At 46.6% G+C, this 26,755-nt stretch overlaps 1 protein-coding gene and 1 long non-coding RNA gene across 3 annotated transcripts in view; both read left to right on the top strand.

Moving 5' to 3' along the window:
- Positions 1 to 430: 430 nt before the first annotated feature.
- LOC143821666 (uncharacterized) lies at positions 431 to 8,022 on the top strand. The gene is made up of 3 exons (XR_013225865.1): positions 431 to 521; positions 3,127 to 3,198; positions 7,405 to 8,022. It is a non-coding gene; the product is annotated as an uncharacterized LOC143821666 (long non-coding RNA).
- Positions 8,023 to 10,900: 2,878 nt separating this feature from the next.
- The window catches only part of CNNM4 (cyclin and CBS domain divalent metal cation transport mediator 4), a 52,196-nt gene continuing 36,341 nt past the window's right edge, over positions 10,901 to 26,755 (top strand). The window contains exon 1 of one of the 2 annotated variants that reach the window (XM_077305211.1): positions 10,901 to 12,386. In XM_077305211.1, the coding sequence (XP_077161326.1) occupies positions 10,964 to 12,386 (1,423 nt within the window). In that variant the 5' untranslated portion in view covers positions 10,901 to 10,963. The remainder of the gene's footprint in view (positions 12,387 to 26,755) is intronic. The other variant, XM_077305212.1, reaches the window with a different exon arrangement.

The following is a 26,755-nucleotide window of genomic DNA, read 5'->3' as shown; positions in this document are numbered from 1 at the left end:
TTATTTTCTTTATGTGATTTTAATTTAATGGTTCTGAGAAAGCACTTGTCCCATCAGCTGCTTTATACTAAGTTGGTGCAGGGATCTAAAGGTCAATATTGTCTATTGAATCTGGCAGCGACTTGCCAGGATGGTAGCCTGTGCTGTTCTTATCGCATGCATTATCTGTTTATTGAGTGTGTTATGTTCTTACTGCATTATGATCTAATTCTGAAATTCTATTATCTGCATTGATTGGCATCTCAAGCCTGATACTCCCCCCCCCCCCTCAGCATTTCTTATTTTTGTAATCCTGGTCCTATTGCACAGTTCATTAGATCTCTCATGTTATTGTGCTGTTTGTATACATGTTATGCTATGTTGTATACTGTTTGATCCTCAGTGAGTCTCAGTGAGAAAGGCACTATAAATAACAGCAATAAAATATTCCCAACAGCCCTGAATGGTGGTTCTTATTGTCCCTGTATTGCCGATGGAGGACTGAGACCGAGACTGAACTAGGGCCGTCTACTATGTTCAGGGTAAGATTTGAACCCAGGTCTTCCTGTTTCATACATAGCTCAGTCTGGGCATGCCAAACTGAACTGTAAAGAACCTGGAGAGCAGGCTAAGAGGTAGGTCAGTTCAAAGAGCTCCAGCAGGCTAACAACTGGCAGGATGGCTCCAACAGCCACTCCCATCATACTGGGTCTTCACATTACGGCCTCCACACAGAAACCACTGGAACTATTTCTGCATTTGGCTCTCAGAACATGTGAGAGCTCAGAGTTGTTACCTGCATGGGTTGCATGGAATTTTTCTAGGCCAGTGGCCCAAATTCATGGCTTATTGATGAGGTCACTGAGGTTGAAACTGGTTTCTCCTTCAACAGGAACAGAGTGAATATTCAGGGCAGAGGTTATTTGGTAACAGCATGTGACAATAGCGTCAGAGTTACAATTGCCTCACTACTGTGGTTGGCTAACACGTTGGCTGTGGTTATACGACAGTGTGGTGCCAAACATTGCATTTGTCTCATATGTGCATTGTAGATGCATGCCGCATGAAGCAGAAACTCTCCACACAGAGACAGAGAACCCCTTCCTGAGATAATGCAAATAACAATCTACTACAATGTTCTCCTGTGCAAGTCCCACAAGAAACTGGTCATACAATAATGGAGCCGTGCCCTTACACTCTGATTAATTTCAAGGCATTGGTGGATTAAATTTCCTAGATGGCATCCATCTAACAGCTAAGGTGTCCATCTGATCAAATGCCTAATTGATTCTGAACTTGGCATCTCATTTCTGTGAATCCTGTGACCTTGTGGCATGCTTGGAGGAAGCCAGTAGCCATGACAAAAGGAATGACTAAATTTCTTAACACTGGAGATATTACCTTACCTCAGTCAGTCTTAATTGTGAGGAGATGGCTCTCCTCACCTGTCAAGGGATTGAGAAGAAGACACTCCCCTTCCCATCTGAAATGAGGAGCAAGGTGTGCACTTTTGCATAAAGAAACAGCACTTGGATACTGAAAAAGACAGGCAGAGCAGCAGACAGACCCTGCTGTGAGTTGGTGGAAGCATCTTGAGGGAGCAGGAACTTGGGTTTTCTCTCTCAAATCTCAGATGAGTAGTGGATGTGCTACTCTTTAGGAGTGCCAGTTTTCTCCTGCTGTGCTTTGCTTGTGTATTTGTAAATAACCAGATACTACAAAAAACCTACAAGTCTCTGGAGCTCTGTCCTCCAAAGGGAATGAACCGAGACAAGTGCTTCCCCTGGGATATCTCAGTGCTCAGAAAAGTGGAGAAGATGTACCAATATTTAGAGAAAACTATGTTTGTGTCTCTGTTTTAAACTCTGTTTAAACTCTGTTTAAAACTGAGACTTTACATGCTGTTCCAGTGTCAGCCTTCATTCTCTTTGCAGCTGCAGTTTCCAAAGGTGAATTATCTTTCTAGGTTACTGTAACTTTCAAAATATAACATTGGGTTCCATTGTGGTTAAGTGGTTCCATCAAACAGAAGTAACTGTGGCGCTTGCAAAAAACTAAGACATTATTTTCAATGCTTCATTGATGGTGGCTGGAAATGTAACATTGTTCCATTAAATCCAGACTCAGCAGTTTTGGCGTGGATCCAATGAGCTGTTTAGTCTCAATACCAGGGACTTACATTGGCTAGCCCAATGGTAAAGCTGACATGTAACCCCAAGTTAAAATACAAACTGGTTTGGAAATCACCTCTGTTTTGAAAGCATCTTTCCATGTAGTACAATTTGGGGGCACATCTCTGTCGGCAGAGTTTAAATATTCAAAGAGGTATAAAACACCAGGTTGCTAACTGTTGTTCTACATTCATTCTGTCTGTTCTGGAGGTAGAGGTGTGCTCAAAGTAGCAGGAAGCCTCCAAATGAGCCAATCAGGATACTGAAGGGGATTATGTGAGGGGCAAATCAGGAGGTTTCTATTTTTGCTATGCTAAATACACATCTCATACAATGCCCTCCTGTAGTGTATTCTTCACATGCTTTTGAATCATGTACACTATAGATCTTGAATATACCAACAGTCTGAAAGTCTCTTGGGTTCAGGTAACTTGTTTCCAAGTTCTTTAGATCATGGGCTTCTAATCTACTAATCTTTTTTTGTGAGAGAACTACTCAGAAACTTCCAGGAAACTGTAGCGTTTTCAAGGACACAGTGAAAAAAATCTAGAGAACCTCAAATCAGCTACTGAGATTAATTTGTACCCCAGGAGGGCACAACAGGAGTGATGTTTTGATATTCTTGTGTAGCTATGAGGCCCGAATCCTAATGCTTTTTGTCAGCAAAATTGATCAGAACCCTCAAGGAAAACTGGCAAGTAAGTCTACGAGTTCCTGGTGTTAAAGTTTAACCTAAGAGGTCAGCGGTAAGAAACCTGTCAGTTCTGTCTGTAGCTTAAGAGACCAAGAACCACATGTAAGTACAAAGGGCAACAATTGATGGAGTTTGCAGGCATAGGACTACTATGGGACTGCTAGCAGATAAATGCAATTAATCTGATATTTAAAATCACCTTTTATCTTTTTCTGAGTGTGCTGACCAAGTGCAGTCAACAGAGAGATAATCCCTCTAAGGTTGTGCCTTCTGTACTTACAGGGGACTCGGCAAGACAAACGCCCCGAATTGGAGAATAGTGCACAGAAAAAGAGAAGCAGATTTTGGCAGCAGGTTTGTTTTGAGGAAAAGAATCCATTAAACCAAACCTGTGACTAATTTGAGAAACAGCGTATCAACATGAAACCTATTTTAGAGGGGACTCAGAAAGATATAACTGATGTTTAAGCATTGTGGATTTTTTTTGTATAGTTGAGATTTAGAGTGAGAAATACACACAGGTAGAAAAAGACATAAGGGAAAGGGAATGAGGCAAAGAACTATTGAAGTACAATAGAGAAGGTTATAAAGAAATCTCTATAAATTAAGAATGGGTGTCAAATACTGTGCAACAGAAGGAAAATAAGGCATGCTTGTTAGTTAACTATTTAAAAAAACAAGTAATGTTGAAAATTCAACTTGATGATGCCCAAGGTGCAGCTTAATTTCTGATAAACACAACAGGAAAGCAACCCATGCACTACAAGAGCTGTAAACAATCCATTTATGCATCCACTTTCTACATGTAAGGTGATAAAGAAGCCTCCAAAGATACAACATCTGAAGTTCCATGTAAGCCTTAATGAAAAGTATGGTCAAAAGTAGCCCAGTAATTTATACAGAAATTGCTTAGAGAATTTGCCCTTTGATAAAATTAGTTTTCAAGATTCATGTGGCTTTCGTGCGTTTTTGGTGCCTCCTATAGCTAAGATGGTTAATGATAATTGGGTAAAACAATTCTCCCTTAGACTGTTTGCACACTGGAGGTTTCATGCCCGTCTGCAGGCTGGAGTTTTAGTCGTGGCAGGTTGCCCCACCTCTTCCTGGACCCACACAGGGGAGCATCTGGCCCGGTGCACCTCATCTGCCCCTGATTTGTGCTCCTGCACAGGAGCTGGGGCAGTGAAGTTCCCAGTGCATAAACGGTCTTAGTAAAGACACACACACACTAAATCAAGACAGAGTATGGGAAGACAGAGGTCAAGATTTTTACATGAGAGAAGTCCAACTGAAGCAGGACACTGGCATTCCAATGTAAAATATATGGGAATCTACCATCTGGCCTGGACTTAAGGCAGATAGCCTTGCTTATCACATGATCAGGTTCAACAGAGAAAAGGTTCAGTTAGTTAAACATTTAGATACATGTTTAGGAGAAACAGATAGAAACACAGAGCTCAAGACACACCAACATGTTTCCAGAGGATCATCCTTGGCATTGATACCCTCCAAGGATTTAATAAAAAATATTTGCAGGCAGTCTATCCTCTACCGTTTTATTTAAATTAATTTAAGGAGCAGGCAATGCAAACCAGGGGCCCAAGCAACAGGAAACCATGTAGCACTGAAAAGGGCTCAGGCACCAGCTCTAGCATATTCATAGAATCATACAGTTGGAAGGGACCTCATGGGCCATCCAATCCAACCCCCTGCACTATGCAGGACACTCACATCCGAATCGCTCATCTACTCTAACCTGCCACCCCTTTGCCTTCACAGAATCAGCCTCTCCGTCAGATGGCTATCTAGCCTCTGTTAAAAAATTTCCAAAGATGGAGAAACCACCACCTCCTGAGGAAGCCTTTTCCACCAAGAAACCGCTCTAACTGTCAGGAACTTCTTCCGGATGTTTAGATGGAATTTCTTTTGAATTAATTTCATCCCATTCGTTCTGGTCTGTCCCTCTGGGGCAAGAGAGAACAATTCTGCTCCCTCCTCCATATGGCACCCTTTTAAATAATTGAAAATGGTTATCAGATCCCCTCTCAGTCGTCTCCTCTCTCGGCTAAACAGGCCAAGCTCCCCCAACCTTTCTTCATATGTCTTGGTCTCCAAGACATATGGAGAAAGGTTCAGAAGAACCCTCTTATACAATTGTTTTTCCCCCTGAAATGATTATGGACACTGCTGAGAGTAATAGGCACTGAAGTGGAGTAATCATTTCTAAATTCATTGAAGCTAATAGGGTTAAGAAAGCACAACTCTGTTTAGGAATGTGCTGGAAGTTGCTGGATGGGACAGCATTTCCCTATGTGTGGGAATGCTTGTCTCTAGTCTGGAGTTTGAGGCACCAAGGTTTTGCAACTGCTGGACAAAAAGTCATCAAGCAAACAAACTGCAACACGTATCTCTGGTACATTTACTCTTATAAAATTCAGGATGATCCAATATCCAGCCCTTGAATGGCTCTGTGGATGCTGCTTCCACTAATTAGGATTGGGTAGTGGAAATCTAACAGGAAATGTTAACCATGCCAACATCAACATCAAGACTTAATTCCTTCTGCTCCGCCATGACAGAACAATGTTAGCTCTCTTTTGGCACAGCTGATTAAATAGGTACCACATTTTCTGTGTCTCAAACTGGACCTTCTAACATCTCCCGAGATCGGTGTTAGTGTTGCCATACAGGTGTGCTACTGTGTTGGCAGAGCTTAAATATGAAAAGAGGTATAGATCACCAGGCAGTTTAAAAGAATAAAATAGTTTTAATTACAAAGAGAAATAACTTTGTATAGAAAGAGAGAGAGAGAGAGAGAGAGAGAGAGAGAGAGATTCCTAACTGTCTAACTGTTGTTCAGCATTCATCCAGTTGGCAAGGGATGGGGGAAAGTGTGCTCAGAGATACAATCATGATGCTGAAGGAGATTATTTGAAAAAATATCAGGAAGTTTCTATTCTATCTATACTATCTACACATCTCCTCCAATGTCCTCTGAAGGATATTCCTCATATGCTCTTGAATCATGCAAACAACAGATCTAGCATAATCCAACATATTGCAGAGTTTGTGAAATACAGCCATCTGACAATGGAAGCAAAAACGACAGTACTTGACAAATTTGGCCTGGGGGTGTGCGTGTTGCAACAGGATGGGCTGCCAAAGGGGACCACATTGCTGCCATTGGGTCCAGAAGAGGGTTCCAGACACACACAGCACTAGTTACACAGACTGAACACCAGTAATTTGGTTTGCACAAAGGATGAAATCAGGGTTGCCAACTCTGGGTTGGGAAATACCTGGAGAATTTTGGGGTGAAGCCTGGGGAGGGTGGGTTTCAGGAGGGCAGGGACCTCGGCAGGGTACAATGTTGAGTCTACCCTCCACAGCAGCCATTTTATCCAGGGGCATGAGCTCTATTGTCTGGGGGTGTAATAGTGGGAATTCTCCTGGCCCCATCTGGAAGTTGCCAACCCTAATAAGAACAATGGACTCTAGCTCAGGGGTAGTCAACCTGTGGACCTCCAGATGCCCATGGACTACAATTCCCATGAGCCCCTGCCAGCAAACTAGCTGACAGAAAAGCAGATGTGAATTTTCCAGGCATCCTTTTGGAATGGATGGACCAAATTTTGTCCGAGAGATGGGAGAAAAGGAACAATACTGAATCCGAGGCTGAAAAGCCTAACATGGTTTGCATTCTGGCAAATGCAAAGGCAATCTGAAGCACATTTGAATGGCCATCTTGGGACTGCAAAGATAGGCAAGGAGATTCAGTAGACTGGCAAGTGCAAAATTCAAGTTGGACTCTTTAAACTAGAGTTTGGTCCTGAAACTTAGGGCTCATTTCCAGGGTCAATAATCAGGTTCAGATCTGAGAGAGTTTTATTCTAACACAGTTCCATAAATAGATGTTGGAAGACCCAGATTTCCTTGAAACAAAATATGGATGATGTTTATGCATTTTTGTAATTTTTTTTTCTTTTTTCAGTACAGAATTTCACCGAGCTTTGCCTTCACCCTAATTGTCTGGCCTAAGAGGGTACTTTAGCTGTACAGCCGTAGCACAAATTCCTATTTGTTCTTTAGCAGCTGAAGGGGCCTCATGGGAACTATCTGCCATGCTGCTCGATTACTTCTTAAATAGTTTTCCTGTATTCTTGTGAACTGTTAAAGAGTCAAGATGTTCCACCAACACTGGCACTATTTCAGGCATGGGACAGTTAAGTCCATCTGAGTGCATTCTATGTAACAATCTCCAGAGCTTTCTGAAATCTTGGATGGTGGATAAAAGGCACTATATAAATGCAAGATATTTATAGACTTCTTAACATTACACCCCAGGCAAGGTGCCAGATGGACTGTGCTGTTTTTCTTTGTTGCTATAATAGAGGCCAAACAAGCAGTGCTTTCCAAAAGTCCTTTGTTGTAATGCATCCAAGGACAAGCAATTAAAGTTAAATCAATTTTGGAAATCAAGGCTATAAGTATCAAATCACAGGTCTGCTATGGAGCATCTATACTATTGGCTGGTTTTACAATCATTTCTTTTTTTCCCAGGGAAGTCTGGCAATGGAAATTTTTGTTCCAAAGGAGGGCAAGGGCTGATTTTGCAAAGGGAATTTCAGCATTTTCATTGGTCTATAATTCTCCGTATCCTGGAGTTAAACTACTACAAAAGCCAGAAGAGTGCAAATGGGATCAAAAGCCAGAAGAAAGCAAATCTGGTATGCGACAAAGCTACCTTTTCCCGGATCCAGCTCTTGCACTTCTAACAGGAGCCTGGCACATAGCTGCTGAGCATGGGAACAAAGCATTCCCTCTTTATTTCCATGCTAGGAAAAAAAAGTCATCAGCACTAGGACATTTGGAAACTCTCCCTGCTTGAACCTTTTAAAAACATTCTGTGAGACAGGTCATGATTTTTCACAGGGACAAATTATGTTGGGAGAAAATTCTGTGCAAGGTTTTGAAACACACAGATCTCAATACGGCCAGATACGAGGACAGAAGAGGTTTGTTCAAAGTGAAGATGTTTCAAGACTCTTCATCCCTGATGCAGTATGGCTGTCAGTCAGGATGACTTTGTGCAAACAAGGATCACACCTTTAGTGATTCATGTCCTTTTGCAGGTGCAGTTTGTCAGACATGGGTAAGAAAATGTTTCTTTGCAACCATCCTGCAATATCACCCTGCTAGTCTTATGTGGCTTGCGCCCAGCTGCCTGCCACATTATATCTTCTTACATGTATTGTATCCTGTTAGACCTTCTTCTGTGCTCCCTCTTTCCCTTGGATTGCAGGGCAACTTTCCAAGAATATGTGTCCTTTGTGGGAAAGGATCACTAGGCCTTCTGCCTCTCAAAGCCCTGGCTTAGAGCCCTGGCTTACAACAATTTGTTTATTGATGAATGTGTACATTGACCAGGTATAATGGGACTAGAGTAGTGGAAGACAGTTCCTGCACCTGTAGCAGTTGTACAGAGGAGAATCTTTTAGCAGATTTATTCTCATTGCTCAAGGGGTATTCAAGATTGTGCTGATGCTGGAAACAAAAGTGGTCCTTCTACTGTGGTTTGTTCATGTCTTTTATTTTTATAATGTTAACTGTATTAATAATTGCTTAAATGTTTTTAATGTTCACTTATGCTCACTGTCTTGTAGACCGTGATTGGATTGAAAACCAGCATAAACAAGTTTAACTAGCTACAGTGGAAACCTCATAGAAAGCTTTGAGACCCAAGACCTGTAGATGTAGGCTTCTAAGCTCTATGTTGGGAGACGCCTGGAGATTTTGTGCATGGAACCTGGGGATGGTGGGAATTAGGGAAGGGAGTGCGCTCTGCTGTGTATAATGCCGTAGAGTTCACTCTCCAAAGCAGCCATTTTCTCCAGAACTGACCTTGTTCACCTGAAGATCAGCCGTAATAGTGGTGTAATCCAGGTGCCACTTGGAGGGCAGCAACCCTGTGCAGATGGTCTGGGGGGAGCCAGGTCTTTGAGAGGGAGAAGGCATGGATATAGGAAAAGACCCCAGACCATAGAATGTCAAGAGGGCTTTTGGAAAAACCTCACTACACTCAGTTCCAGCGTGCTGTCGGCAATGTTTACAGTGGCGAGGAAAGGCAAGTTTCACATGGTGATTCAAATAGAACTTGTCACATTTTGGATTGCAGGTCTCTACTCACGATTTGCTCACTGGCCAGGGATTTTTTTTGGGGGGAGGGCATCATCTGGGCATGGAATTGGGGTCACTGCGGGTGGGCAGGTAGTTGTGAATCTCCTGCATTCTGCAGGGGCTTGGATGATTGACGTTGGAGGTTCCTTCCAACTCTATGGTTCTGATTCTATTCTACAATTCTAAATATGTAGCCAAAGACTCATCGTCAATAGCAATTACTTAAGAAAAAACCCAAACAGCTGAAAGTTAAATTTACAATCAGCATTTTTATTAACAGTATCAAAAACCACCTTTGATCAGTACTCAAAGGGCTCCTTTTGGAAGTTTCCATGTCCAAAAACCTGACACTAAATAATTTTCTACATTGGCTCCTGCTGACTGAGCACTACACGGGGATCGAAGGCCGGAGGAGGAGGAGAATCTGTTGTTTTTTCTGCTCCTTCCTGCCATTATTGTGTTTACTTTGAAAGAAAATGATGAGCCCAGAACTGTTGAATAATTAAAACTGAATGAGCAGGCGGGAGGGGAGAGGGAACAGAAATCAGGCCAAGGTTAACGGTCTCTTGGAGGTTTATGCCTGCAGAAAATTCTTTGGGGAAAGCCTGTCCCCTCCACATAGTTCTAGGAGGCCAGCAAGGCAGTTGGTTGGGGGTGAGAGAAGCAACTCCACCACAAGCTTCTCTCAGCCCCTGGTGTTGTCAGCTCCAAGTTGGGAATTCTCGAAGATTCTGGAATGGATCCGGAGGAGGAACAACAACAGGGTATAATGTCAAGGCGCCCTCTCTCCAAAGCAGCCATTTTCTCCTGGGAACAGGGCCCATTGTGCACACATCAGATAATGCACTTTCAGTGTGCTTTGTCAGCTGAATTTTCCTGTGCAGAACAGGAAAATCTACGTCTAAAGTGCATTGAAAGTGCATTATGTATTGTATGCGGAATAGGCCGTAGGTCTCTGTCCAGGAAATCCCCAGGAAGTTGCAAAAACCGCGGGGAAGTTTGGAACATGCTTCTGCATCTCTTGTCATCTACTTGCCAAGCTCATTTCACCCGGTGAAATGAGCCTTGCCCTCTCCTTAGCTATATCGGATGCTCAAACCCACCTGCCGAACGTCTTCTCGTCGCGGTCCTTGCAGAATACTTGTCCTGAGCTTTGAAGGAAGGGCAGGCCACAACAAATATTTATTTTATTTATTAAAAATAAATACACGAGCCTTGCAAAATAATAATAATAACAACAACAACAATAAGACGGGGGACGGGGAAACGGAGAAAAGATCCCAACGCCTGCAGCACTCCAATCCGGTTCTTTGCATGTTTACCCAGAGCCGGCAATGAATGCAGCGAGGCCCGCCCCGCGAGTCTTGCACGCCGTTCCAGGTGCCTCTCGTCAGGCGGAGGCAGGGAGCGCTGCCCTTGTTCTCGCCTGGGTCTCCACTCCACCATTGCATCCATCAGCCCCTCGTATCGATTAGGGGGTTCTCTCTCCAAGGCAGAAGCTCAATCCTTGAGTGCAATAAATCATAATAATAGTAGTAGTAGTAATAAATGAACACCCCCCCCCCCAGTATCACACGCGATCGCCAGAAGAACAGCCCCAAACTGGCCACGGGCTCTCCATCCCGTGCCGGGGACTACGAGGCCCCGGAACTGGCCCTGCGCAGCCAAGCCAGGGGCGCCCCCGTCCCCCCGCGCGCCTCCTTCCCGGTTGCGCCCGGGGCCGCCCCCCGCGCGAGCTTCAGCTGCCAGAGCGGCGACGTCACCGTGGCCGGCGCCTCCTTAAGCGCGCGGCCCCGCCCCCCCGCCCCGGGACCTCCTCGGGGCGGCCGGGGCGGGGGCGTGCCGTATGCAAAAGAGGCGAGTCCGTGACGCGCGCCTCTCTCCCCCCGCCCCGCGCGCGAGCCAAGTTAGCGAGCGGAGCGGCCGCCCAGGCGAGTCTAACATGGCGCTGAGCTCGAGCGGGCGCCGGCACGGAGGGGGCGAGCCCGGGGGACCCGCACGGCGCCCGCTGGGTCCGCTGCTGCTCCTGGGGAGCCTCCTCTGGCAAGCCGCCGCCGCGGGGAAAGAGAGCCCGCCCTGCAGCGGCCCCCTGGTGCTGGGCATGAGGCTGGAGAAGACCAGCCAGGCAGTCCCGGACGTCCTGGACTCCGGCATTATCCAGGTGCTGGAAGGCAGAGAGATCTACCTGCGCCTCTACGGGATGGGGATGCACGCCCGCATCTCCGAGCTGGTGTCCTTCTCCGAGTACGTCCCGTCCAACGCCAGCTTCAACTGGGCCAACACGACCTGCCCAGAGAAGACCCAGGACCTGGAGGTGGAACCTCACGTGGTCGAAATCCGCAACACCTCCGCCGTGGTGATCGTGAGGGTCCAGAAACTGCGGAAGGGTGAGCAGTCCAAGTGCTATGTGCTGTGCACCCAGAGTGGCCCCGGGCAGCCCCGGGTGCGCCTGGAGGGCAAGGATGCTGTCATCGAAGTGTTGGAAGATCCCCCGCGTTTGCTGCCCCTCTGGTTTCAGATTTCCCTCATCTTCCTCCTCCTGTTGCTTTCGGGCATGTTCAGCGGCCTCAACTTAGGCCTCATGGCTCTGGACCCCATGGAGCTGCGCATCGTGCAGAACTGTGGCACGGAGACGGAGAAGCGCTATGCCCGCAAGATCGAGCCCATCCGCCGGAAGGGCAACTACTTACTCTGCTCCCTCCTCCTGGGGAACGTGTTGGTCAACACCACCCTGACCATCCTGCTGGATGACCTCATCGGCTCTGGGCTGGGGGCCGTCATCGCTTCCACCTCGGGCATTGTCATCTTTGGAGAGATTGTCCCGCAGGCCATGTGCTCCCGACACGGCTTAGCGGTGGGGGCCAACACCATCATTCTCACCAAATTCTTCATGCTGTTGACTTTCCCCCTCTCCTACCCTATCAGCAAGATATTGGACTGGGTGCTTGGCCAGGAGATTGGCACCGTGTACAATCGGGAGAAGTTGGTGGAGATGCTGAAGATAACAGAGCCTTACAATGACCTGGTGAAGGAGGAGCTAAATATGATTCAGGGGGCCCTGGAGCTCAGGACTAAGACAGTGGAGGATGTCATGACCCCACTCCATGACTGTTTCATGATCAACAGTGACGCCATATTGGATTTCAATACGATGTCCGAGATCATGGAGAGTGGCTATACCCGTATCCCGGTCTACGAGGAGGAGCGATCCAACATTGTGGATATACTTTATGTGAAAGATCTGGCGTTTGTTGACCCGGATGACTGCACCACCCTCAAAACAATCACGAAGTTCTACAATCACCCGGTCCATTTCGTCTTCCATGATACCAAGCTGGACGCCATGCTAGAGGAATTCAAAAAGGGTAAGGGAGGTGTGAATTCTCCATGGAATGTTCATGTGTTAGGACCAGGTTGGTGTATTCTTAGAACCATTTCACACATCTGGTGTCTACCCAGCAGAGGGTCGCAGCCAGTTTTAGCTCTGATGTGTTTGCTTATATAATATGCACACGTGTGTCGTTGACACAGTACAAGGTAATGTCTGAAATGGTCATCAACATCTGTGCTTGTTTCTCGGAATCGGTTATGCAGCCCAGTCCTGGGTAGATTTACTTAAAAATAAACCCCAGTGAGTTCAGTTGGTCTTCACTTATTAAGGATGTTTCGGGTTGTAGTCTTAGTTAAAGAAAAATGGACAGGATGTCTGATTCACACAAACATTTTGATTGGGCCGCCCAAGTTAATGTTTGTGCTAGTCTGTGCTGAATGGGGGTCATAACCCTGATTCATACAGTCAAGCACTTTGTGCTGATATCAATCGAGATGACTTAAAACAAAAAGGAAAGAAAAGAAACAAGCCCAAGATTTTCCAAAGAGATTTTTCAGGACTGCTTGATGTACAACAGCTTCCATGCAGGAAAGCAAACTAACAGGGATCAATAGGATGAAAGTGAGAAATGGAATCCTTCCAGGATGAGATCCTTCCGGTCTTGGCTCAGATTAGCTGGGTGAAGAGCCAGGAAAATATAGCTCCAGCATTAGACCGTAATAACTGAGAACAGAACCTGGGGCAACGAAGCCTCAGGGACCGCTTTGCAAAGGAGAGGCACTTGCAAAGCATGCTGCTCTCTGAGTTTATAAGGAGGGCAGCTTCAGAATTGGCATAGGGGCAGCCTTGAGCAGTCCTGGCACAGTGGTCATGCGTGAGCATAGCTAACTTCTATGAATCCATACACACCCTTACTGGGCTTCAGTCAAGCTACTGATGCCCATGCTTCTCGACCCTAGAGTGATTTCCAACCACTTCTGGAGGCATCCCAAAGAGACGTCAAGAGAAGATGAAGGAGACACTTTAAAGTGTCAGATATGCTTTACAGCTGCTCTGCTACTGTCCATCTCTTACATGTTTTGTCTATCACACTGGGATGCTGTCTATCCCTTGTGGACCAGTGGTGGACTCTTCTGATTCTGAGCAGACCCCAGTGTCTCCTCCAGGAAATAAATACAAATGCTTGTGTTTAATGCTATGGGGCAGGGGTAGTCAAACTGCGGCCCTCCAGATGTCGATGGACTACAATTCCCATGAGCCCCTGCCAGCAAATGCTGGCAGGGGCTCATTGGGAATTGTAGTCCATGGCCATCTGGAGGGCCGCAGTTTGACTACCCCTGCTATGGGGTGTCAAGGCCGAGATGTGAGGAAGAGACAGCACAACCCGGTAAGAAGTTCTCTTGCTCAGGCACCATTGAAATGACCTAGCTGCTTTTGCTCAGACCCTGTTCCTTTTAACAGGGATTGCTAGGAGAGTTTCTCTCTGGATCAGGCACTTTGGGAATGGTTGTTTCTGACAGCGGCAAATGTGTGTATTTCCCTTTTATTGGCATAGGACCCTCTTCCTGTATTTGCAATCTGGATGTGGCTTCATCTGGCTTCAGATGCTTGCTGAAAAGCTAGCTCTGATTTCGGAACAAAAGTGAAACTGCAGGGTCTGTATTTTGGTGGTGTCTCCCCCCCACCCATACACACAAACAAGTTCTTACTGCTCACTGGAAGGTATTGCTGATCCCTTTCTGCATCAAGTATGTGGGTGAAAAGCAAGCTTAGCAGGGCTTCCGGACTTCTACTGAGTCCCTTCTGTGCAATTAAATAATAGAAAGTTTTAAATCTGTTGCCTTTGTAACACTTCTAAATTTGAATACAGCTCCTTAGCCAGGGCAGTTAAAGTCTCTCTTCTGAGCATGGAAAGAGTTAATTCTTATAATTCTCATGAGTAATAAATAGCACTGGAGCAATGAAAACCGTTTTGGGGTTCAAGTGCCCATTCAAAGAAGAGCCTGCCTGTTGTGACTCTTCATGCTTCATTGTTGCAGTTTTGCCTCCTTTCAGTGGAGGCAGATCCTTCGGCCTTCCATCTGAACCAGATGCGACTGGATCATCCAGTCACTCCCATTGTAGAGCAAAATTACAGGCCTGCAGAGGAAGCATTGTACTTCTGCATGAGTCTCAACTCTAGACTTTTATTTCCAGAGAGGAGGAATGCCCTGATCAGTAACACTTCCAGAAACACTGAAAGGGATCTCACCTGAGAGTGTAAATTCTGACTCTTATTCCGAAAGCGAAGCTTGTTGAGTATGCTGGTGAACTGTGCCATTACTTCTAATCCAGAAAAAGGGCCACTATCAGATGTTTGGGGGTGTTCATCGTTCTAATCTAAAGATGTGTTCATGAGGACTGGCCTGGAGTGGGAGGATATAAGCTCAATAATATAAACAAACAAATCTTTATTTTTCTAACCCACCCTTCCCACGAGGCTCAGGGTGGGTAACATTTCAGATATGACCCCCTATGCCTGCTCGGGCGTGCTTTGCACGTATAGAAGAATAGTTGGTACTTATATGTCACTTTTCTCTACCAGAAGGAGTCTCAAAGCAGCTTCCATTGGCCTTCCCTTTCCTCTCCCCACAACAGACACCCTGTGAGGGAGGTGAGGCTGAGAGAGCCCTGAGATTACTGCTCGGTCAGAACAGCTTTATCAGTGCTGTGTGTGGCGATTGTAATGCTTGGTCAACACGTGCAGCAAAATGAGTTAGTAGGATCTCAAAGTGTTAGAATAGACTATACTTTGCCAGACTGCAGGGAGGTGATGCCATTTGAATGACACACACACCCACACCCCATGCGCGGAACGGACGGTACCGCATCAGCCTTCAGGTACTGAATTCCCACTTTCTGTTCTGCTGCATTAAAAAAAAAGCCTCAGAGCAAGTGAAGGATTAGCCCCGCAGGCCTCAGGTTCTAGCTTCTGCTTTCTCTTGACAGGAGATGTTTAACATGGGGTGATTCTCCACCCGAGGTGTGAAATAATGCCAGCCACTCTGCCACCTTGACATTCTCCTGTTTCACGCCCACCCCTTCTGCGTCATTTGGAGCAAAGATTAGAGCAGGGATTCTCAACACGGGTTCTGGGAAACCATGGGGTTACACAAGAGCTCCCCAGGGGTTCTGTCCCTTTCCCAGAAATTTGGGTGGCTGCTGACATCACTGGAGCCTCCTTCCCCTGTTGCTCTACAGGCCTAGTCTCTTTCTTCACAGTGGACACGGTAAATGATTGAGTGACCAATGGATTAGCTGGTTCCCGCATCTTATTTCCTCAGCCTCTTCTCTGAAGGGTTTTGTCACCACTTCCAGGGTTCCTCAAAGCCAGTAACATATTTCAGGGATTCCTCCATGGTTGACAAAAAGCTGAATTGGCATGTCAGACTAGGATGTGGGAGACCCACACTCAAACCCCATCCCACAATGAAGCTCTCTGGATGAAGTATGACTAGTCTCTCTCTCTCAGCCTTTCCTGCCTCGCAGGGTAATTCTGAAAATGGGAGAGAACCACGAATGCCCCCTGAGCTCCTTGGGGGAAGGGTGGGATAAAAGCCCAGTAGGATAAAAAGATACTCTCTGTCTGCTTAATCTAGAACAAGCATTAGTCAGCAATGGGCATTACTACATTCTCAGAGGCCGCTGTAGCCTCCGGGGACCAGAAGTGCATTCTGCCACACAGGCTGCGGTAGCCGCAGATGGCCACGTTCTATAATGAAATTGCTGTCCTTTGTTAGGCTGGAGTGCTGTCAATCCACCCAGCACTTTGCACAGTAACACAAGAAGGGAGGGGGGAAGAAGGGCACCCTGCCCTGGGGAGCTTGGAGTCTAAAATGTTGACACTTCTTTGTGCATGGGTGTGTGTGTGTTGGGGGGGGGGCAGACACTACAGGGAAGGGAAGGAGGGGTAAATGTATAACTGCCTTTTCAGGGGTTAGCTGGGGGAAGAGGTCTTTACTATTGACGCCAAGATCTTTATTTCATCCCCACCTTCCTCCCCAAAGTGGCTTGCATTGTTCTCTCCTCTGTTTTATCTTCACAACAACACTTGTGAGGTAGTGTGCGCTGAGAGCATGTGGCTGGCCCAAGTTTCACCCAGTATGTTCCCATGGCAGAGTAAGGATTCATACCTGAGTTTCCCAAACCCTTCATCCGCCACACCCAATTCTGAGGTAAGGATTTGAAGGCAAAGAGGGATGAGTGACTGGCGGAGGGAGAGTAGAGTTCTCAAAATATCAGGTAAAATCCAGGTAGAAAGATGAGGCAAGTTTGTGAAGAGTTCTGGAGTGGGGAAAGTCACAGATCCTGGTAAGTATTATCAGCATAGCTGCAGATTACCTACTAAACCCAAAGAGAGGAGTACTATGGAACGTCTGTATCTCTTGCAGCGCACGAATACAATTTATTCTCCTTGTGAGTGAAACTACAGTACGTTGCTAGACATTTAGTGGAGCCTCTGGGAGAGAACTGAAATGGCCTTGAAGGGATAGGGGTTGTGTCTGGCATGTGGACCACCCCTTGGGCTACCCATAGTGCAAGTTATACTATGTATGTTTGTATGTATGCATGTGTTTGTTTGTTGGATTTAAACCGCTCTCAGAAACCGGATTGCAGCGGGTCACACATAAACAATCCATAAAACCTGATAAAACCCCAATTTCTATAAATGCAACAAGAAGTGGTAAGAAAAAAACATTTGTTGTTGTTATGTGCGAAGTCGTGTCCGACCCATCGCGACCCCATGGACAATGATCCTCCAGGCCTTCCTGTCCTCTACCATTCCCCGGAGTCCATTTAAGTTTGCACCTACTGCTTCAGTGACTCCATCCAGCCACCTCATTCTCTGTCGTCCCCTTCTTCTTTTGCCCTCGACCGCTCCCAGCATTAGGCTCTTCTCCAGGGAGTCCTTCCTTCTCATGAGGTGGCCAAAGTATTTGAGTTTCATCTTCAGGATCTGGCCTTCTAAAGAGCAGTCAGGGTTGATCTCCTCTAGGACTGACCGGTTTGTTCGCCTTGCAGTCCAAGGGACTCGCAAGAGTCTTCTCCAGCACCAGAGTTCAAAAGCCTCAATTCTTTGACGCTTGGCCTTCCTTATGGTCCAACTTTCGCAGCCATACATTGCAACTGGGAATACCATAGCCTTGACTAAACGCACTTTTGTTGGCAGGGTGATGTCTCTGCTTTTTAGGATGCTGTCTAGATTTGCCATAGCTTTCCTCCCCAGGAGCAAGCGTCTTTTAATTTCTTTGCTGCTGTCCCCATCTGCAGTGATCTTGGAGCCCAGGAAAATAAAATCTGTCACTATCTCCATTTCTTCCCCATCTATTTGCCAGGAATTGAGAGGGCCGGATGCCATGATCTTTGTTTTCTTGATGTTGAGTTTCAAGCCAACTTTTGCACTCTCCTCCTTCACCCGCATCAACAGGCTCTTTAGTTCCTCTTCACTTTCTGCCATTAGAGTGGTATCATCTGCATATCTGAGGTTGTTGATATTTCTCCCTGCAATCTTGATCCCAATTTGTGACTCCTCTAATCCCGCATTTCGCATGATGTGCTCTGCATACAAGTTAAATAGGCAAGGCGACAGTATACAGCCTTGCCGAACTCCTTTCTCAATTTTGAACCAGTCAGTGATTCCATGTTCAGTTCTCACTGTTGCTTCTTGACCTGCATATAAATTTCTCAAGAGACAAATAAGATGCTCTGGTATTCCCATCTCTTTAAGAACTTGCCACAATTTGTTGTGCTCCACACAATCAAAGGCTTTAGCATAGTCAATGAAGCAGAAGTAGACGTTCTTCTGGTACTCCCTAGCTTTCTCCATGATCCAGCGTATGTTGGCAATTTGATCTCTAGTTCCTCTGCCTCTTCGAAATCCTGCCTGTACTTCTGGAAGTTCTCGGTCCACATATTGCTGGAGCCTAGCTTGTAGGATTTTGAGCATAACTTTGCTAGCATGAGAAATTAGTGCAATGGTGCGGTAGTTTGAACATTCTTTTGGCCAAGAAAAAAACATAGCCCTCCATAAAACAGGAAGGACTTTTTGAAGGCAATGGGGGGGGGGACCAAGATGTTCAGCACCAAGATGTTCAGCTGCCAATGCCAAGGGGGACCCATACCACCTGCTCTAGCACAGGCCCAGACCATAAACCTGGTGAAAGAGCTCCATTTTGCAGGCCCTCCGGAAGGCGGAAAGCTCTCCGAGGGCCTACAGCTCCTCTGGGAGCTCATTCCACCAGGTAGGGGCTAGGACCGTAATGCATCTGCTGTCATTCTAGGCTGTCCTGGGGTGGGAAGTGAGGGACCCTTGAGTGAAATTGCCAATGCTAGTCTCCCTGAGGTGAGGAGGGTGTCATTTGGCGCATAGACAAGTATTCTGGTGCTTAAAAAAACAATCCAATAAGGAAGGCAGTTTTTCAAAACAGCTGAAAATATTGGTGGAAGCACTGCATAATTTTGGCTCTCTCCAAACGACAGAGTCCCCTGTGTTACCTAGTGACTCTTCCCTTGCTAAGCATTTAGGGTGGCAAACAAAACCCCCATTTTTTTGGGGGGGGTGTTTGTCCTGACTCTGATGTCATATTATCCTAGACTATTTCCATATTAAGGTACAGGTATCCCCTGTGCAAACACCGAGTCATGTCTGACCCTTGGGGTGATGCCCGCTAGCGTTTTCTTGGCAGACTCGATACGGGGTGGTTTGCCATTCCCTTCCCCAGTCATTACTATTTTACTCCCCCCCCCAGCAGCAAGCTGGGTACTCATTTTACCGACCTCGGAAGGATGGAAGGCTGAGTCAACCTTGAGCCGGCTGCTGGGATCAAACTCCCAGCCTCATGGTCAGAGGTTCAGACAGCATGTTGGCTGCCTTAGCTAGTGATTTATTTTTTTATTTTTGTTTTCTCCACAATAGGAGCCCAAAGTGGCCTACGATAACAAAAGAGCAAATACCATTGAAATCAACAAGAGAAAAGTGGGAAGGGGGGCTTCTGAGTACAGAGCAAATCTTCCTATTTCTCCTGATTACTTGTTCTGCCAGTTGAAGGCTGTGACCCAGAAGATCAGAGTTGAAGAGCGAGAGCCTTTTGTCACATGCCTTTGGTATCCCACATACCTGTAGAGCAGGAGGAAGGAAACATCTTCCAGATATCAGCCCCTGTTAGCTAGCAAGCTGAACTCCATCTCCTCTCCTGGCAAAGGGGGGGGGTCTTTCAAAGACATATGAGCGAAGGGCAGTCCCATTTCCCCCTCCTTACATTCATACTGCTTCACCCTCACTTTGCTTTTTGCAATGCCTGCTCATTGATTTGGGGGGCTTCTCCTCATCCTTTTTCTTCCAACAGCCAGAGAAAGTTTTAAATGTGTTTTTCTTTCCTTGTTTGGCAATATATAAAATATGAAACAAATCTCTTATAAAATACGAGACGAATGTCTCAGCACTGGGGCCAGCTCTTTACGATTACATACAGCAATAGTAAATCACGTTTTTGAAACCTCAGAAGAGTGTAGATGTCATAAATCTGTGAAACGGCATAGGAGGCTTTTCCTCCATGCTTTTCAGAGGGATCTAAAACCTGTAAGATGGGTACCTCTATAATGCCGTATTGTGTTGCGCTGCCTGGCAGTGAAGCCCCCGGAACTGATCGGCTGGTGGTGGTAACAGGATGGAATGTTCAGGGGATCCGATGCAGCCTTGAAGCATGTAAAGGAAATTAGGCAAGAGAGTAGTAGCCTAAACCAGGGGTAGTCAACCTGTGGTCCTCCAGATGTCCATGGTCTACAATTCCCATGAGCCCCTGCCAGCGTTTGCTGGCAGGGGCTCATGGGAACTGTAGTCCATGGACATCTGGAGGACCACAGGTTGACTACCCCTACGCCTAAACCATATGCAAAGTGCATTTCCTTCACCAGGGAAGGACCGCAATTAGTGCTCTTTCCAGGGTCTGCTGTGGACAGGAATGACTCCTCGGCTGGAGCATAGGTTCCACACAGGCCTGTGCCCTATCTAGAAAGTCACCCTGCTCTCCAGCCAGGGTTGCATCTGTCTCTCCCTGTCTTTCTAGGAGTGTCAGGGTGAGCAACTTGAATCTCTCCTTCAGAGCTAGATGCTTAGGACGACATTTTCTCTGAGCAGCAGGCTTTCCTGCAGGCATGTCCATCTGGGGAGGGCTGCTTTACCGCTCTGCCTGCTCCATCTGTGGATGTCCGTTGACACAGCAGGTTGTAACATTGCTTAGGGTTGCCATTAGAGGCACAGGCACTGGAGCACCAGGCTGCTTGCCTCCTTCGGAGAAGAGGATATGCAGCCTTGTGGTGCTTTCCAGTTTGACTCTGCTGCTGTGGGGCACAAAGAAAGAAGCTGCATTAATCACAACCTCTAGAGTGGATGTGGGTCATTTGTTCTCCCCCTGAGGCCTGAGCCCTCAACAGAGGAGGTGGGTGGGTTTTTCCATAATCTCGAATGATTGGATTGAGCAATTTTGAATTAGGTACAATGGATGTGCAGCCACGCCCAGGAATTCATGTTCAGTAGTTAAGGTTTTGCTTCATTCCCATCTAGTATAAGGATGTGGATAGATACAGATTACCTTTAATCAGCTCAGAGGAACATGGGTACACTAAAACCCCGATGTACATCCTAGCATTTTTGCAAACACAAAAAATCGAATTTTAACATTGAGCAAAGTACACTGGGAACTTTAGACAGCAGAGCAGGCTTTCTCAACCCGGGGTTCCCCGAATGAGTTGGAGTTAGTTATTTTTATATTTTTCTTTTAAAAACTGTTAAACTTTTATCAGGTGATATGCTCATATATGGCCATGTGGACCCCATCTCCTCAAATAGCCATTGATGCTTCCCAACTGTATTCTGCCTTATCATGCCACTTCTGGGCTTTCTCAAAGCCTGAAGAATGTTTCAGGGGTTTCTAAATGGTAAAAGAAGTTGAGAAAAACTGCATGATTCATCTAATTGAGCAGAGCTTTAAGGATTTGCCATGAATTCCTGAAATATAGCCTTAATTCACCTATATAGTCCTTATTTGGGGTGCAGTGATATGAGGGAGAGTGTAATATAGAGATGGGGGTGCAGAGAGAGAGAGAGAGTTCCGTTCCTCATACTTCCAGTTCTCCATTTGGGGACCTCTCTCCACCCAGCCTGGTGGGCACAGGAGTTCTTCAGGAGGATGGGGCAATCTGCAGCCACTGCCACATTTTGGCATAAGACTTGGTTGCTTGCTCTCTTTGTTCTCCCAACTCCCTCTTCTTGTTGAGCCTGGGACAAGGAGTAGCTGTCAACTGGTAGTGTCACTGCCTAGACTTCAGCAGGCTTCCATCCTCCCAAGCAGCCCTGCAGAGTCAGCCTTTTTGCCTGGTCAGTGTGACTCCTTCACTCTTCCTGCTCACCAGGTACATCTGGTGTCTGAAATGTCCTCTTGCCAGCAAGATGCTGAAACATTACAAGGGATTCTGGCTGTACATCTTGCAAGTCATGCGACATGGGGGCGATGAGTGACTTGGGTCGGCCCTGCTCTCCGTAAGTGTTGCCATGGGGGGTGATTACAGCCTTGTCACAAACTCAGGATCCTCGTCAATGCTGCAGACTTGACAGGTCCAACCTCATGGGAAGCATCTCTCGTGTAGCCTGTGAGGTTTCAGAGCACTGAAAGGGTACCCTGGGTCTACGGAGTGTAACTCTCAATCAGCCCATGTCGTTGCTCATTTGTACATGTCCAAAGGGAATAGTGACTTACTGTTATAATATGGGCACCAGGCAAAACATACACATTTTTATCTTATTTATTAGATTTTTATACTGCACTTCCATATGGCTCCAGGCAGTTTACATATAACATCATGGGGGATACATTGAACAACCTAACATATAACATAGTCAGTATATCAACAAGAATCTAACAGTGGTTCTGAATAACACAATTCCAATGGTCTTAAACAACAACAATATAACAGGAATGGCAGTTTAGCTAAGGCCCCCAGAGAGGTCAGACTGGTTCAGGCCATGGAGGGGATGTCTGAAGGGGACCTGTGGATGTTATTTGGGTTTGGTCAGTCTCAGGCAAATGCCTGGTGGGACATGTAACATGAGGGAGCCAGTAACACAGGACAGGAGGCCTATTCATTAGTGGTTCTCAGACTGTGGGCCTGGGATCCAGAAGTGGTTTACAAGGCCAAGAAGGAGGGGTGGGAATCAGGTAAGCCAGGGAGAAGCGTTGGGAGGCTCGGTGGAAAACTCGAGTTTGCCTGCGCAGAAGGTGTGGCACGGCCATAAAATATAGCCTGTTGCTCAATAAACATATACATTTATAAGTATTAAATTTGAGAAACCAATCATAAACTTGATCAGGTGTTACTGATATGAAATTCCTGTTTTATGCTGGGGAAGGGGAAAGTAGAGTGGAGCTGGGTTTGCTCCTCAACAATACAGCGATTTTTGAAGTTGGTCATACTTTAAAAAGTGCAAGAACCACCCCTGCAAGGAAAGCCACATTGTGACAGGAATGTTTGAGTGGGGCAGGGAGGCCTGGGTTCCAATTCCTGCTGAGCCATGAGAACTCCCAGGGTGACAGGAGGTTATCTTTAAGCCTAAGGCTGGAGACAGACAGCAGTTTCCCCCCCCCCCCCCCAGAGCATTCAGAGTGATTGAGAGAGATTACCCTTTGAGGGTACATGCTGTTATTTTCCCGCTGTCTCCTCTGGTCAGCGAGGTTTTATAGACTTTGGAAAGACTGCGGAAAAAACCTGTTTGACCAACATAAAATATGAGATGAATGTGCACACCATAAGTAAACAATGGTGCTTTCAAAAACCACCTCCTCTCTGAAAAATAACTGATGTTTCCAGTCTGACCTATCTTCTAGAGTTAGTGTGAGGATGAAATGGGAAGCTCATAAGTTTGCCTGTTCTCAGAGAGGCACTTGTAATATTAGTGTTCTGCATTTGCAGCGTGTGGGAGCATTTGAAGCATTTTGCATACCATGTTCTCCATGCAATTTGCTGAAGACCATCTGGCATAGCCTTTCTTAACTTTTTTCCCATTGAGAAACCCCTGAAACATTCTTCGGGCTTTGAGAAACCCCAGAAATGACAGGATCGTGTAGAACAGGGGTAGTCAAACTGCGGCCCTCCAGATGTCCATGGACTACAATTCCCATAACTCCCTGCCAGCGCTGGCAAGGGCTTATGGGAATTGTAGTCCATGGACATCTGAAGGGCCACAGTTTGACTACCCCTGGTGCAGCATATGGTTGTGAAGCACAGCCGTGTACACACCCACCCGGTGCCCTTCCCCCTCCTATCCCTTCTAGGTCCATTATTGGTCATTGGGGAGGGCAGGTCAACATGACCATATATGGCCATAACACCCAATAAATGTTTAACTAATTTTAACAAATTGGGAAACCCTTCCAGGGCCATGAAACCCTGGTTGAGCAAGCCTGATCTAGCGATTTCAGGGAATACTTAAACCCAGGGTCCCCTGATCTATAGCTCCAGCTTCTAGCTTTTGCTCCACCCCAGCTCCAGCAAGTGTGATGTAAAAGTAGACTTTAGGAGATGCCTGGGGGCTCCCCCCAGTTGCAGACACAACACTCATCTTCCGCCCCCCCGGTTATCGTTCGGAAAAGCAACCAAACTTTTCATTTATCCGAATCTTCACATATTGTCAACTTGCCTAGAATCAAGATTTGGGAGCGGTGATCTAACGCTAAAGAAACAGGAAAAACAAAATCCTAAGCAGAGGAGTTATCAGAAGGAATTAGTAGATAAACTGCAGATTTAGCCAATCCAGCCTCAAGCAGAGATCATCAGCAGTGGTGAATTAAAAGAGAAAAACGCCACATTCACCTTCGAAAGTCTCACACGAGGAGACGGGTTGCTGATTTATTTCTTTATAAAAGTGGGGTGAGCAGCTTCACCCTGCCTTGGTACTGAAATTCTCCAGCCCAAAGAATTATCATGGAGCTGTATTTGGATGTTGTGACACAGTTTACTAATTTAACGGAATTAATTTTTTGCTATGTATTCCCACTGCCATGTAGGGAGTTCTTAGTCTGGGGAAGAGTGCTTGCACTCAGAAGTTCACGTCTTGAATAAATCTTTGTTGGCCTTAAAGGTGCGACTGGACTCTAATTTTATTATTCTCCAGCCCATGTGTGACACTTAAAAATGCCCAGTTGCACAGAGTTGCAAACACTGACTTGTTTGCACACGTGCAATGCAAAATGCCAGGCAACTGGGCAGAGAAGCTTTACACAAGTCAGTCCATGTGGGTAGGAAGGGCTCATAACTGTTTTTGTGGCCTCCTTATTTTTATAGACGCAGCTGCAAGGCCACAATTGCGGATATGTCCTGTTCCATCCGAGTAGCAGCACGCTCAGGACTGTGTGCCGTTGGAGAATCTGCTCTCCCTTTCAACCTCAAGGTGTGATAGCTCAAGGGAAAGGTTATCTCCAGTGGCAGAGAAATGGGTAGCTTTGCCAGCTTTATTGGTATCCTGCTCTGCAGAGCACATAGCATGGGCAGAACCCGGTGGGTGGTAGGAGCAGCCCAGCACAAGCTGGAGTGTGCTGGCTTTGCGCAGGGCTGCATTTTGTCGCAGCTGGATGACTAAAACACAAAGCCGGTCGGAGACCCTACACAGTGCCTCCCTTTCCCGTTGGATTTGCATAGCACAGGACTAGGGCATGAACTGTGCCACCTAAACATCCGGAAGAAGTTCCTGACAGTAAGAGCGGTTTCTCAGTAGAACAGGCTTCCTCGGGAGGTGGTGGGTTCTCCATCTTTGGAAATTTTTAAGCAGAGGCTAGATAGCCATCTGACAGAGAGGCTGATTCTGTGAAGGCTTAATGGGGTGGCAGGTTACAGTGGATGAGCGATAGGGTTGTGAGTGTCCTGCATAGTGCAGGGGGTTGGACTAAATGACCCATGTGGTCCCTTCTAACTCTATGATTCTATGAATCCATGATTCTTCATTACATTAGAGAAAGCTCAGGGGTCTTAGTATCTGGAATCCAGGAGACTTTTCTTTGCCCTGGGAAACAGCAGCTCTGTTTCTCACTGCCTAGGGCTGAGGGCCTTCCTTGGCTGTTTGGTGGCTCTTGCTACCATCTTCAAAAGCATGGTGTGAAGGGCTGATTTTGCTTCAGTAAAAAACTGCGCCCTTTACAGAAGAGTTGAACGTCTGCTCTCCTGCTGGGATGGAAATGCGATACTTTGAAACAGGATTCCCACAAGGGAGGTTGTTAGGGTCCTGACAACGCTGGGAGTGTTTGTGTTTGTGTAGCTTAGGTGGAAGGCACACAAAGACAGATGAGCTGGAGAGCTCTGTTCCTTCATGCTTAGGGGGGGGGAGTATAAGGGCTGTTGGCTAGAAATTAGGAAGAGGCTCCTGGGTCAAATGATCCCTTATGGCAGGGGGAGTCAAACTGCGGCCCTCCAGATGTCCAGGGACTACAATCCTGGCAGGGGCTCATGGGAATTGTAGTCCATGAACATCTGCAGGGCCGCAGTTTGACTACCCCTGCCTTATGGTCTGTCTTTCACTCGTTGCCTCTAACCGCAGTTGAACTTTTTCATCCGCACTGGGGTTGCCAGCTAGCTCCAAACCTTTGGGGTCTGGTGTTGATGACGAAGGATGCTTTCTTCACTGTCCGTTGTTCCCTAGGCGAACGAGGCCCAGTCTTGTGTAGGGGTTAGAGTGCCAGGCTAGGATCTGAGAGGCCTGGATCAGAATTCCCGTTCAGCCATGGAAACTTGCCGCGTGACCTTGAACTCTCCTCCTAATGGACCTCACAGCATGAGAATAATATGGAGGCGGGAGAATGACCTTGTAAAGCTCTCCGGATCCCCATTCAGGAGAAATGTGGGGTATAAATACCTAAATAAATAAAGATGTAATACTTAGCCATGATTAATGGCTGGCGAGAGGAATTTGAAACCAGAGAAGACAGTTGCAGGGGAAGGAAGTAGATGTGATCCTCCTCCCCAGTTCCCACGTGATTAAGAGATTCTCTGCATGAATCCGCAGTGATCTGGCCGGACTCTGTTGCCTGAGCATGGTGACAGCGGAAGTGGTCACATCCTGGAGTCTGCTGAGTTGCCACCACTCAGTGCAGGAAAGGTCATCGCATGAACTGTTGAGGGGAAACCTCATCTCAGTCTTCTCGAGTGTGTCTGAGTGTCAGTTCTCGTTCACTGGGCCAGAAGATCAGCAACAACAAGGGCACAAAATGAAGCAACTCAGCACTTCTTAGTATTGGCCCACTGCCTAGGCCGCTGGTACTGCTCCACCAGAAGCCTGCAAGGAAGAAAAGGCTGTGCAATGCCTTCTATTAGGGCCGACAC

This window comes from Paroedura picta, chromosome 12, assembly GCF_049243985.1.
Source record: "Paroedura picta isolate Pp20150507F chromosome 12, Ppicta_v3.0, whole genome shotgun sequence".
In the NCBI taxonomy this organism is placed as follows: Eukaryota; Metazoa; Chordata; class Lepidosauria; order Squamata; family Gekkonidae; genus Paroedura; species Paroedura picta.
Note: the sequence above shows the minus strand (reverse complement) of the source record. Positions and strands in the feature narration are given on the sequence as shown.